General features: G+C 39.6%; 3 protein-coding genes and 2 pseudogenes across 6 annotated transcripts in view; 3 read left to right on the top strand and 2 right to left on the bottom strand.

Moving 5' to 3' along the window:
• The window catches only part of LOC137738075 (protein DETOXIFICATION 14), a 7961-nt gene extending 4652 nt beyond the window's left edge, over nucleotides 1-3309 (top strand). Inside the window, exons 2-8 of the mRNA XM_088683262.1 lie at nucleotides 561-637; nucleotides 1425-1969; nucleotides 2065-2151; nucleotides 2235-2291; nucleotides 2414-2652; nucleotides 2760-2965; nucleotides 3124-3309. Coding sequence (XP_088539388.1) covers nucleotides 561-637; nucleotides 1425-1969; nucleotides 2065-2151; nucleotides 2235-2291; nucleotides 2414-2652; nucleotides 2760-2965; nucleotides 3124-3174 — 1262 coding nt within the window. The 3' untranslated portion in view covers nucleotides 3175-3309. The remainder of the gene's footprint in view (nucleotides 1-560; nucleotides 638-1424; nucleotides 1970-2064; nucleotides 2152-2234; nucleotides 2292-2413; nucleotides 2653-2759; nucleotides 2966-3123) is intronic.
• A 217-nt stretch (nucleotides 3310-3526) lies between these two features.
• LOC137738076 (metal tolerance protein 1 pseudogene) lies at nucleotides 3527-4695 on the bottom strand (annotated as a pseudogene).
• Nucleotides 4696-5348: 653 nt separating this feature from the next.
• LOC137737780 (uncharacterized) lies at nucleotides 5349-7520 on the top strand. Of its 3 annotated transcripts, none has more exons than XM_068477334.2 (4): nucleotides 5349-5553; nucleotides 5647-5740; nucleotides 6107-6319; nucleotides 6656-7520. In XM_068477334.2, exons 3-4 carry the CDS (start codon nucleotides 6112-6114, stop codon nucleotides 7369-7371), a joined length of 924 nt encoding a protein of 307 aa, XP_068333435.2. In that variant the 5' UTR covers nucleotides 5349-5553; nucleotides 5647-5740; nucleotides 6107-6111; the 3' UTR covers nucleotides 7372-7520. The 3 variants fall into 3 exon arrangements, with proteins under 3 accessions (XP_068333435.2, XP_088538845.1, XP_088538846.1); XM_088682719.1 differs by having other exon boundaries at nucleotides 5356-5553; nucleotides 6644-7520; XM_088682720.1 differs by having other exon boundaries at nucleotides 5356-5553; nucleotides 6622-7520.
• Nucleotides 7391-9719, bottom strand: LOC137737781 (sec-independent protein translocase protein TATC, chloroplastic). Its single transcript, XM_068477335.2, has 4 exons — nucleotides 9237-9719; nucleotides 8463-8746; nucleotides 7952-8242; nucleotides 7391-7828 (listed from the first exon to the last, which is right to left on the bottom strand). The coding sequence occupies exons 1-4, from the start codon at nucleotides 9520-9522 to the stop codon at nucleotides 7619-7621; spliced, it is 1071 nt and encodes a 356-aa protein (XP_068333436.2). The 5' UTR covers nucleotides 9523-9719; the 3' UTR covers nucleotides 7391-7618.
• A 27-nt stretch (nucleotides 9720-9746) lies between these two features.
• Nucleotides 9747-12272, top strand: LOC137737782 (origin of replication complex subunit 4-like; annotated as a pseudogene). Its single transcript, XR_015954850.1, has 10 exons — nucleotides 9747-9997; nucleotides 10107-10197; nucleotides 10289-10345; nucleotides 10448-10495; nucleotides 10600-10650; nucleotides 10740-10783; nucleotides 10857-10920; nucleotides 11581-11667; nucleotides 11803-11895; nucleotides 12005-12272. The product of XR_015954850.1 is annotated as an origin of replication complex subunit 4-like (transcript).
• Nucleotides 12273-13168: the final 896 nt, after the last annotated feature.

The raw sequence follows: 13168 nt of genomic DNA, 5'->3' as shown, positions 1-13168 counted from the left end.
CATTGTACTGTGATAACCAATCGGCCATTCACTTGGCGGAAAATCCAGTCTTTCATGCAAGAACTAAACATGTGGAAGTGCACTACCACTTTATCAGAGAAAAAGTTCTACAAGAAGAGATTGAGATGAGACAAGTCAAGACGAATGATCAAGTTGCGGACTTGTTCACAAAAAGTTTAAGTACAGGCAAGCTCGAAAATTTTCGCTGTCTGCTCAGCACAGTGCAAAGAATGAGAGCTGACATTGAGGGGGAGTGTTGAAAATCAATGTCAAAGTTAGGCAAGGAAAGTTAGTCAATGTTAGGTATGGTTGAATAAAAATTATTAGGTGCAATTAATGTGTTTTGTGTGGTAATAAATAATCTTAGTTTAATCATTTGGTTTGCTATAAATACCTAAGTTCTCAAGCATTGTAAATCATTCAAAGAAAAACAAAGCCTAGAGCTAAAGAAGAAAAGCTTTGCTAATTAGTTTGTTTTGTGAGCTTTCTTTAAGTGTGTGCTCTAATTTCTTCTTCTTGGGATCATTAGAGTTATCTTGGATACTCTTCTTATTCAACAGGTCATCTGGGCCAGCTCTCTCTTTCGAGCACTGCCATTGCCATCTCCTTCTGCGCCGTCTCCGGCTTCAGTCTTCTCGTAAGTCCCTTCCTCTTTTTTTTTTCCCTTTATTTTAGCCAACTGGATCATCTCATTTAGGGTTGTTTGGGATTGCTTTTATAGGAAGCACTTATGGTTAAAAGTGTTCCTGCTATAAGTGCTTTATTATATAAGTGTCAAAATTTTTATTAAGTTCCCAGTGGTTTTGTGGAAAACTTCTAATAGTTTTTTAACAAACACCCGAGTTATGCTTCTCAGGTTAGTACTTTTACGATCCATAAACATAGTTAGAAGTGCTTTTACTTGTCAAAAAACACTTCTAGCTCTTCTAATAACAATCTCAAACATGCCCTTATGCTCTTGTTTGATATAAAATTTTTGGCAAGTGTTTGTGTTTAGTGAAGTACGCACAAAATAAAACCGATTATAAACTTTAATCGAAAATTGAACTGAACGACACCAAATAAACAGTAGCGAGGTATTGAACCATTGTTTTTATGCGACTTATTATAAATAGTGGCCTACAAATTCCCAATTCTCTTTCAGAATGCCAAATTTTGCAAGTGTGTGTGTGTGTGTGTGTATTAGGAGAAACTTACTGACACATGGAGCCATTGTGGTCGTATCTTAAGCCAATAACGCACTATCATATGTGTTAACCTTTCTACATGGTAATTTGTGATTGTCTTAAAATGCCGCCACAAAGGCATTATCCCTGTTGCCTGTAAATTCTTCTAGTTGTGTATTACCTCGGGCAGAAAATGATCAAAGCTATACCAGTCTTTAAGAACTCGATGAAGTTTTCTCATTTGAACGTGTCAAACAGTTTGGAATGGCAAGTGCACTGGAAACTCTCTCTGGTCAAGCATATGGAGCTCAACAATATAAACAACTAGGACTTCAAATAAACACTGCCATTTTCTCCCTATTCCTAGTTTGTCTCCCTCTGTCTCTTGTGTGGATCTACATGGGAAACATACTGGTTTTCTTGGGACAAGACCCTCAAATATCCCATGGAGCCGGCAAGTTTGCGAGGATGCTCTTACCCGCTCTCTTCGCTTACGCAGCTCTTCAGCCGCTTTGTAAATACCTTCAGACGCAAAGCTTGATCATTCCCTTGCTTGTGAGCTCTTTTGCCTGTCTGTGTTTCCACATTCCGTTTTGTTGGGTTATGGTGTTCAAGTCTGGACAAGGACACCTTGGGGCAGCATTGGCCATCGGTACGTCCTATTGGTTAAATGTGATTCTACTCTTACTGTATGTTAAGTACTCTGCTGCCTGCGCAAGTACTCGGGTTCCAATTTCTCTTGAGCTGTTTCGAGGTATTGGAGAATTCTTGCGCTTTGCTGTTCCGTCTGCTGTAATGATTTGGTAATAAAACCTCCTTCTTTCTAGTGTGTAAAGATTTCCTAGTTTTATTTTCTAGCGTTGGTCCTCATAATGTGATTCGCGTACAACGATTACAGCCTCGAATGGTGGTCGTTTGAGCTCCTTACCTTGCTGGCTGGTTTTCTACCAAATCCGGAGCTTGAAACTTCGGTTTTATCTGTCTGGTATGTTTATATTTTATGCGAATTTCTTTGAACGAGTGAAGTTTATTCATCAAGTAAATAAAATGTGTTATATTTCTGAACAGTTTGGCAACCATCTCATCGTTGTATACAATACCAGAAGGACTTGGTGCAGCAGTAAGGTTTGTACTTTGTACCAAGGCACATATGAATACTGAATAGCGAACATTTACCGATCTCGTTTGTGATAAGTTTTCTTAATTTGGTGTACTGATGATTTGTTTCTTATATGGGGGTGTTATAGCACTAGGGTTTCAAATGAATTAGGAGCCGGGAACCCCCAAGCAGCACGATTAGCTGTTGGTGCTGTTATGTTTCTTACAGTCTCCGAGGCAGTTCTTATAAGCACAACTGTCTTTGCCACCCGTTCTGTTTTTGGCTACATTTTCAGCAATGACAAGGAAGTTGTGGACTATGTCACTTCCATGGCTCCTCTGATTTGCCTAGCAGTTATATCCGACAGCTTACATGGTGTTCTTTCTGGTTAGTTCTATTAATTTCTTCCACATTTCTGCTTATGCATCTTCAATGTCGTAATTTCTGCGCAGCCCAAAGCTTTTTTTGTAACGTATTTAAATTCAAATGATCAGGTATTGCTAGGGGATGTGGGTGGCAGGACTTGGCAATGTATGTCAACCTCGGCGCGTACTATCTGTTTGGGATTCCGGTTGCAGCCACATTGTGCTTCTGGTTAGATTTAAGAGGAAAGGGGCTCTGGATTGGAATACAAGTCGGTTCATTTCTGCAGGCAGCTCTTTACTCTGTCATAACAGGTTGTACAAACTGGGAAGAAAAGGTAAATTCAAAAGAGAAAGGGAAGACATTTTGTGATCTTAAAAAGGACTGTATCGACGTCGAATATTTAAATTTGGAATTCCCTGTTTGTGATTTCTTCTTCACAAATTTATGTGATTTTTTTTCCTGATTTCTCCTTGGTTGTCCTTGATGTTGCAGGCAAGTAAGGCAAGGGAGAGGATATTTTTGGAAAGTTCTTTAGTAGGATAGCGGCATTGTTAGGCATGATAGCACAATCGTGAAAAGGTTTGACCTAAATACGATTCTTATGTAAACACACAATTTTGTGAAATTTGGGTAACATTGCAAATATGGGCGTAGTGACATTAGTCATCGTTCAGATTACTTTAAAGTAGAATATCCTTTGCATAAAAGAAATCACAAATAACTATAATTTAGTATGTCGACAAACGTAAAGTCTTACGTTAAAAACATATATAAAAGAGCAAACCAAAGAGATAACAAATGATATTTCTAACTATGGGAGGAAAATTAAGTCTTAAAACACAAAACTGACCCAACTAAATAGCTCAAAACTTTGACAAATCGTCTCTCTCTAACTCTACTGATGCTCTATCTCAATCGTTACATGACCGATATTATACCCCCGCTTGACGTAGTCTATAACCTTTTTCAGTACCATTTCAGCATTAGCATCCGGCTTAACGATAACATGGCAAGCCATTAGCACCTTTCCAACAGTTATCGCCCGGATGTGCAGTTCATGAATGTCAACTACCTCATCCATCCCACAGAGATCTTTCTCAATCTTTGTGGCATCAATCTCTCTAGGAGTGATCTCCATCAGAACCTCCAAAATGTTCCTCGTCGAGAAAATCATTACTGAAAATACAAGGGTGCATATCAGATCGACAATCTTCCACGGGCTTGTACCATATAATTGCTCCACCAATCATCACTCCGATACTCTGAATGGAATCGCCGAGTACATGAAGATAAGCCCCCTGCACATTGATGTTTTGTTGCTTCGGTTTCTTTTCACCTTCAGAGCTATGCTTGAGTAGAGGTATCGTGACATCAACTATATGGTGGTGTTTGTCACCGTGATTGCAGTGCACCTCATGATGATGAGAGTGATGCGTCGTCACAGTAGTCCCATGGTTATGTGTCTCATTGTGATCCTCATGATCATAGTGATGATCATCATGTTGGTGTCCGTGTCCGTGATCATGACCCAATAATAGTGCCATGCTAATGTTAACCACCAAACCAAACGCAGAATCAAGAAACATTAGAGAGCCCTGAACTTCACCTGCACTAATGGATAAGCCTTGCAATGGCTTCATAAACAAAGAAACTGCAGATGCTGCAACATCCGTCAGTAGATGAGCTGCGTCGGTGAGAATGGCAAGACTGTTGGCCTTGACACCCCCAACAACTTCCACGCTCATGAAAACTAAACATAGTGCAACCACTATTATAAGCCTGCGCAGGGATGCCGAGCGTTCCCGTGCATCTTTGGAACTAGTTTTAGCATCTGAGAATCCGCACGGTCCATCCCGACAAATCAAGCTCCCACTCAAGCTCGTTTCTATAGCTTGAACATCCACATATACTTAAGTTATACGCTTATGTTCGGAAATTTGTGCTTCCATCTCTTGAATGCACTGCCGTTCTGTGCGGGAAAGCTACAAGAGAGTGGTGGTGGTGCTCTCAGATTTCTCTGAATATTATTGTGAGGAAAGCTTGTTGCTTGTAGCGTGATATATATATACACACACATTCAAAGTTCAATGATATATTAGAGAAAATCTCTTTCTCCTTGGGATGGGTTTTATTTCCTATTTCCTTTAGGTTTAAGAGGGGAGGGGATGTTAGGCAGTGATGATTATATACCAAAAAGAAAAAAGAAAAAAAAAAAAAAAAAAAAGAGGAAAGGGGATGTTTTCTTACTTTCCTATATTTTGGAAAATAAAAACAAAAACAAAAATGTTGTAAATTTGTGAGAATGAATGCCCACATGCTTTAATTGAGGAAAACTTAAGAATAGTAGTGTAATTGTTGTTATTTAATGTTTTCAAAAGGGCAATAGTAGTGTAATTGTTATTGTGTGATGTTTTCAAAAAGGATAATCATTTCACGTTTTGGTTTGTCACAGATGCGGAGCATTCCGTGTGTGATTACAATACACAACAAAAAAAAGAAGTGAAAGTAATAATACCAGTATCTCTCACTTCCTCTTTTTACCTGCAATTCTTTTGTATTATAGTTATAAAACTAAACAATATGATATTTTACATCTGCTTCTCTCATATCTTTAACAAAGGTTATCTCTCTAATTTTTACGTATATATAACAAAAAAAAAAAAAAACTCATTACCATAACTTTATACGAAGAGGAGACGTCGTCGTTTAGCTGAATTGGCTGTTAATCGCGTTACCCTATAGGCACTTGGCGGCAGAAGATTTCCCCTTCACAAAACCTCGAAAAACCTCTGAAAATTTTGAGAACCCGCTGCTGCAGCTGCAATTCCTTCCGTCGAACGCCGGGCGATGGGCCGAGCCGAAAGAGAGCAACTGACTCGAACTCTCAACCACCACCTCAACACCGTCCACGAGACCTTCCAGGTTCAATCCCACTCTCTCTAGAAATTCAATTTTTATTATTATTTTTTTAATATTTTTATTTTATTTTAATTTTTTTGGATTGGATGAAATCAGGTGTTGGATCAAACCGCACCTTCAACGCTTGAGAAGGTGAGCTGGGCGGAGGTGATAAAGATGGGCGATCAAGTCTATAAATAAGCTACCATTTGTAAGCCCCCTTGCTTTTATTTTATATTTTTATTAATAATTTTAGTCATTTGTGTCCACCAGTTATACCTTGGCATGTTAATTCGAAAGCGTGTTCATTCGAACTGCAAATCTGGAATATTTATTGAAGGAATTCTGATTTGAGCTATCTGGAATTTACAAATATGTTTCTTTTAACTTAACAAAATTTCCATTTTCTCCAATGTGCCTTGGTCGACCGTAATCGGAGAAAAATGGCGTGACGGAGATCTGACTTTTATGGTTTTTTGTCTATGTTTCGATTTGCAATTCAGTCGTATAGTTTGTTATTCTACTTTGCTGCGCGATGCCTGATGCTCAAGTGACTAAGTGTGACTTGATAATGCAGTTGGAATGCTTTGGACCGGAGGAGAAACGCTGCAAGTTAGAGCACTTGAAGAAAACATGGTTTCCTACTTCAATACCCTGCAAGGTTTTCTTCTGCTTTCGCATGGGAGTACAGTCGGTGCAGGGCCTACGCTGGCTTCTTGTGTCCATACGTCTGTAAAGCAAGTTGTTGACACCAGTTTTAAGCTGTGGAAGGAATCTATCTCTTTGTATGGTAATCCCTCTCTCTCTCTCTCTCTCTCTCTCTACTCCAAACAAAGCAATATTTGTGTAGCATTATTTCTTGGTCACTCCATGCCTGTATTTTTGTTGAACACATGCATACATGGTCCTCGGTGCATGACTTCAAAATGACAGTGAACATCAGCTTCTAGAGTTAGCTTTTGTGTAGGACATTGACATAAAATTCCGGAGGGTAATACTGTTTAATAACCATTAGAGCCTATTTGATTGCATATTATGAGTTGGAAGTGCAACTATCTTGGCTAAAGATTTGACAACTACCATGGCTAGTAGGAACCTTGTCTTCACTTGGAATATACACTTGCAGGAGCACGGAATAATGACGGGAAACTCTCAATTCCACAATGGGTCGGTGCAGTATGGGAAGCCTGTTCTGCTCTTAAAATGACACCTGCCACAAATATTACAGCAATTGGGCGAGCAATGACAAAGGTTGCAGTTTCGGTGAAAGATGTTCTTCGTGAGATGAAGGAGCTTAAGCCAGCTTCCTCAGACCCGACTGATGAATCCTCTATTGAGCCTTCTACTGAAGCAGCGATTGAACCCGATGATGATGAAATTTTAAGTGATGGTGATCTGGGCAATGACTTGTCCCCTGAAGAGATGAGAGTTTCCCAGTTGGCAATTGCCGTTGTGTCGGAGGCTCTTGTAGTGATAAAGGAACTAATTCGCACCATCAGTGGTTTGCTTAAACTGGAAAACCCCAATGGCAGCGGTAATCTTGTGGAATCCTTGGAGAAATTGTTGAAAATGTGTAGAGAAATCGGAATACAAATAGACGAGCTTGGAGCTTGTTTATACCCCCCGCAAGAGGTTCCCGCTATCAAGGCAGCATCAGAGAAAATTTCCAGTTTTGTTGATGATATACAATCTGAATTACAGAATCTTACAGGAAATCTGGAAGCTTTTTGTCAAGCATGCGATTGTTTGAAGAGTTCACTGAGACAGCTCGAATCTGCAGCAGCCTCACCTAGTATTGTTGATTTAGAAACCAGTGTGCAGAATATTGATATGAACTGTTAGGCAAGAGAGAGAGATGAAATTGATTTTGCAGAGCTTTGTAAGTCCTTTTGTTTTCGAGAAGAAAATGGTTCTTGTTTCAACATTTGTATGCAACACTGAACAACAGTTCAGATAAATGGATATGGGGGGTTATTCACCCTCGTTCCGTAGATCAGATTTATGTTACATCATGTTGCAAATGTACAAGATTCTTACAAATCCTGAGTATGCGCAATCCGACGAACAAATTTCATGCGTTTGATAGGGTTCACCGGCCTGTAAGCTTAACCACCCAGGCACCCCCCAAGTAAAGACCGAGGAGGGGTGCTGCCAGAAGGACCTGAGTGAGTGGATCTGTTGACGGTGTAACCACAGCAGCTGCCACAACGGCACCAACCACGACATACCTCCAAATTGACAGCATTTGGTCTCCAGATACTAGACCGACTTGTCCCAGGAGAAATTGTATAACCGGAACCTAGAAAAAGATGAAAGGAAATTTGTTAACAGAGCTTCTACTGAGAGATCCACTTCGATGTATGCATTTTACGGGCACAAACCAACTGTAACTTCCCTGTTATATTTGAGAGGAGAGCGTTACCTGGAAAGACAAGCCTGTGCTGAACATGAGAACAAGTACGAACTCAAAGTATTGATCGATGGACCATAAAGATTCCACAACACCTTCTGCATACGAGACAAAGAAGTTCAAGGCTGCGGGTGTCAACACCATATAGGAGAAGGTGATACCAGCATAGAAAAGAACCGATGAGCCTAAAACAATTGGACCCAGAAATTTTCTCTCGTCTCTCGTTAATCCTGGAAGAACAAAGGCTATAAGCTCATACAGAATGATGGGGCTCCCTAAGAGAAGGCCGCAATATCCTGATACCTGCAGTAAACAATCAAAAGAACCTTCTTGTTACAGTGATTTACTTCCGAAATAACCATTCCGACTGAGATTATTATGGGAAATACTAATCATAAAGTCCCTACAACGCTCCATTACCCTTCCGCGCTAGCTAGCCAGGCTGATCTGCGTACTTCCAGAAAACAAAATCTTAAAAACAGCAATCATTTCAAAGATCGGATAGATATTCACCGAGTCTAACCTTTATGGTAGTAAAGAAAAACTCGCCAGGAGCTAGCTGCAGGAACTTTACACCTTGTTCTTTAACCGGAGCTTCGAGAAATACTATAAGGTCTTTCGAATATGCAAAGCACCCCACCATAGAAACTCCAACCGCTACAACTGATATAAAAATTCGCTCACGGAGCTCTTCCAGATGATCAAATATGGTCATCTCTTTATCATCCGGGAGGAGCTCTTGACTTGGATACAAAAAATTGTAAATTGAACTTCCTCCATCGTCTTCCTTTGCGCCATCAACCAAATCTATGGTGTACATCAAAACCGCGATGTCAAACTTCTACACCGAAGACATTAACACCTACTTCCTCAAGGCAAGATCTAAATTGCGATTAGATAAAGTAAATTCACATGTAGCTAAAGAAACTCAGCTTCTTTTCTGTAGTAGGAAAAGCACTTTCTTCCACTCAATAAAAAGCACTTCTAACTACGTTAGGCAGAAAAACTCAGAAGTGAAGCGCTTTCTAGCGGTGCTTCTTCTTCACGAAGCACTTCCAATAGCTTTTCCAAGAAGCACTTGGATTTTTAATAAAATTTCAATATGTTTCTAATAAAAGTGCATCCTGCCAGTAAAATGCTTACCGGGATTAATTACAAATTACTTCTTGAATCAGTAACAAACAATTATATACTTAACGGATATTACAGAGCTCCCGAATCAGGTTTAACGTATAGTTTGCTTCTAAACATACTAAAATTATTCAGATTAGCAAAGAATCAAAAGCGCTAGAATTACCAGTAGAAGGCCTCTCCTCGACGGCGGACCCAACCCCAACCCCAGGCTCAGCGCCAGACTCCTGCTGCTTCTCTCTCAAATCGTCATTAACAGCGCAGCAAACGACGTCGCCGCGGAGGCTCCTCCGGCTTCGCAGACCACTGACCTCCGGTATCGGCCTCCTGGAGTGATGGACTCGAACGGAACCCCGCTGATTTCTGATTGGTCCGCGCCGGTCGAAGCAATTGTGGGTGCGATTCCGGATGAAGTTCAAGTTGGAAATGGAAGCAAAGGTGGTGCTTCCCATCTGTCCTCCGACACTTCCAACTGCAAGTTCGCTTCTTCTTCTTCTTCCTCTGGTTCTTCTTGTTTGTACTCGCTTTCCTTTTATATCAAAAACTGAACGACGTATGACGTTGAATGACTGGTTCTTGTTTCTTCAGCTCGGGAGAACGATTTTTTGGAATCGCAGCCAATGGCGCATGGTAGCTGGCTCCCTATTTGTTTTCTACTATGCGCCGGTGAAGTAGAATGGGCCTTATAAACACTTTCTCGGTTTCAATTTCAGCCCACCAAAAAGGTCCAGTTCGGCCCATGGTTAACTTCGGCCTTCGGTTTCCTTCCCGCCCTTTCCCCCTCCCATCATCTCTCTCTCTGACCTCGCTTCGCGAAATGGCGCGGGAAAATCCGGCGGAGAAAGCCCCAACTCTGCTCCGAAGCCGGCTCTGCGACCCTAATTTCGCCTTCAAAACTCTCTCTCACTCCGATGATTCAAACTACAGGCCCCTAATTTTCTTCAAATCACACTCTTCGACCCTAATTTCATATTTTTTTTAAATCAAAATTGGGGGCTTTTTGTCCTTGATTTTCTCGTATTTATTGTTTTTGCAGCAAGTTGAAATTTTTAGTTTCGAGTTCGATCACCGAGGCCTGCAACAGCTCCATTTTGCTCCTGGGTCCCCGTGGTTCCGGAAAAATTGCTGTATGCCCCCCAAAGTTTCTATTGTGATTTCTCTTCAGTCCTCTTATAATTGTAGCATACAGTTGATTTTCTTACTCTACTCGTGTTTTAGCTGTTGGAGCTTGTGCTCAATGATTTATTACAAGAATTTCCTGATATGATTTCAGTGGTATGCTTGCATTTTTCACTTCCCTTCATAATAATTTCTTTGATTTTTTTCCGGGTTTAATATTTATAAGCAGTTTAATTTGGAATGGACATTGTGCTGCAGATTAGGTTGAGTGGCCTTTTACGTAGCAGTGACATCTGCGCGTTCAAGGTTGATTCGTGGCGGGGTTGAAATTGTGATGAATCATTCAGGAATCTTAGACAGTAACATTATTATGTTTTTCCTTTTATTTGATACGGTTGTTGGTTATTCAGGAAATCGCTAGGCAGCTATGCATGGAGCATCAGTTGGTGTTCTCAAGAATGGTAAGTGCATAGTTTTAACGGAAACCACTTTTGTAGCATTGTACTTCCGAAAACTTATGGTTTCTTGATGTGTGTGATCATTTTTGTAGGCATCGTTTGATGATAACTCCCAGTTTATGATAGCCATGTTAAGGTGCGCATAAAGTTTTCTTGGTGCTATTCGTATGCTTTGGAAGTTCTGACAGACTTGTTTCTCTGCTAATTAGGGAGTGTGGATTAGCACATAAAACAATTATCTTTGTGCTCGATGAGTTTGACTTGTTTGCTGTTGTAAGACCTAATCATCCTTTGCCCATTTGTTTTTCATTCCTGCAGCCTTGCTCTTTGACATTCATGATTTATTGTTGGCTGCTTCTTGCTCTGAAACCCGTGAAGATTTGTGAAAGGCAATTAATTAGCAAGTAAAATTTTTTGAATCTTATCTGGGGCTGCAAAGTTACACTGTAAGCTGTAGGAAAGTTTATCCTTTCATAAGGAGCAATTTAAGCTTTTATTGAAGAAAAAGATTGTGCAGACTGAAACATATTGAACAAGCATACTCTTCGGTCTACTGAAACGTAATGTTGGAAGAATGACAATGCAAAGATGCAGTAAATAACCTAGAGAAAATATATCTTCTACTTTGTCTGCCTACTGGAGCTTTCATGAAAAGGGTTTGCTTGGTCAGGCAGCTCAAACGAGCATATTTGTTTTCTTAAAATTGACTGGTTGGGTGCTTTTGGTTGAAGTGTCAAGTTGTCAAGTATAAATATTAAGACAAGACATCATTTGGTATGTGAATACTATGCAACATATAAGGTGTAAGAAGTGTACGACTTACAAACTAAACATATACACACCTTAAAGAGGTTCTTGTTCTTGTTGGATTTATAGAATAAAAATAAACAACCAGTAACTCTAATATTTCTCTTCATTTATGGTTCCTTACAGATAAAACAGAGATTGCTTTATAGTTTACTTGATGCAATGCAGTCAGTGACATCTCAAGCTGTTGTCACTGGTGTGAGTTCGCGACTGGTATGTTGCTTTAAAGTTGCTCCTATTTTTCCCTTGTCAACTTTTGTTGCCATAACTGTGATGTGAATGCCTAGATATAATGTTAGCAGAAATGTGGATTAGTTGCATCAAAGTTGAGAAGACTTTCTCATGCAGGATGCTGATATGCTTTTGGACAAAAAGAGTGAGATCTCGGTTTTCACATAGAAAGCTTTTGTTTCTTCCTCCTGCTTATGAAGACATACAACAGTAAAGTTACTAACTTATGACTTGGGTGCTACTATTGCTTCTTCCCAAATATGGACACTTCCGGTATAATAATTGCTTTTCTGATTTTCTTAATTTCCAAACGAGGCAGATTGTTGGAGCACATTTTACTATTGCCAACAGACTCGAGCTTTCCTCCAGACTATGCTATTGTATTCAATGTCAAACTTCAAGTATCCTTTCGCAAGCATTCGAACACCTCCGACAACGTGAGCTAATTGGATTTGCAGACAACAGAGGACAGAATCAATCTGTTGAGTTCAGTCCTATAAAACTTTTAGTCTCATCCCATGAACTACATCAGGGGATGAAATCATACGGATCCTGTCCCGTAAGTCGCGACAATATTTTTTTTTTCTTTCTACATGTGCAGTGGATAAAAAGGATCAACTGCAACCGATCATACAAAGAATTTAATCACAATGTAGGAAAAGGTTTAGCATGTATTAGAACTTTACGTTAGGTTTTATGCCATCGTCGTCGATCTTAATGTCGAAGATAACGTGTAGCAAACCACTTGGGTTTCATGAGCTGTTGGTTGGCGTTGTTGACAGCCAATTCTTCAACAATTAATGGATCGTCAAAAGTAGAGTGCACGGCTCAAGGGAACTGGTTCATGTCTATCATAATCGCAAGGCGTGTAATCTCTACCATTGTTTCACATCAAACACAAACAAGCAAGACTTGCTTCTCTTTTTTTTATTCTTTTTTTTTTTTTTTTTTTTTTTCGGTCAAACGATAGATTTTATTAAACTATGTGTTAGATTATCCATCGATAAAATTCGAATTCACATCGTTATACAAAAGCTTAATTTATTTTCATTCCGTCATGCAAGACTTGCTTTTTAATACCAATTTTTTAAAGGAGGTATCGATGCATGGCTTACGACCATACAATCTTATGGTGTATATTAAGGGTGCGTATACCACGATGTGTCACATCACATACAAACAATCATCTTTTCAACTCGTTGAATTTGACGGTTTCACTTTGCCTTTTAGAGTGTAGAATAGTTATCACCCGTGACATGTGTGATCAAATAAAGGAAGACACTTGGGTTAGTTTGTCGTAATTCATAAAATTCTTGAACAGTACAATTACAGTATTTGTTTGGTGAGGTATAAACACAATCTAAAGAGATGTTATTGATATTCTCAGACTTTCTCGTTTTATTTTTTCAGCTCTCATTCTCATCATTTAAGATTGCATGGTAATCTTATTTTCGATTATGAATTTAGTTGATTTTAAATCGAG

This window comes from Pyrus communis, chromosome 13 (genome assembly GCF_041283825.1).
Source record: "Pyrus communis isolate YQ-2024b chromosome 13, ASM4128382v1, whole genome shotgun sequence".
NCBI lineage: Eukaryota > Viridiplantae > Streptophyta > Magnoliopsida > Rosales > Rosaceae > Pyrus > Pyrus communis.
This window is presented reverse-complemented; position numbering and strand designations above follow the sequence as displayed.

Bases quoted from the DNA above. Each gene is read 5' to 3' on its own strand.
- LOC137737780 (XM_088682719.1), top strand. From the start codon at position 6,112: ATGCTTTGGACCGGAGGAGAAACGCTGCAAGTTAGAGCACTTGAAGAA. The intron at 6,320-6,643 runs GTAATCCCTCTC...TTCACTTGGAAT, and splicing joins GGAATCTATCTCTTTGTATG to ATACACTTGCAGGAGCACGG.
- LOC137737781 (XM_068477335.2), bottom strand. From the start codon at position 9,522: ATGGGAAGCACCACCTTTGCTTCCATTTCCAACTTGAACTTCATCCGG. The intron at 8,243-8,462 runs GTTAGACTCGGT...TGTTTACTGCAG, and splicing joins TTTTCTTTACTACCATAAAG to GTATCAGGATATTGCGGCCT. The intron at 7,829-7,951 runs GTAACGCTCTCC...ATCTTTTTCTAG, and splicing joins GCACAGGCTTGTCTTTCCAG to GTTCCGGTTATACAATTTCT.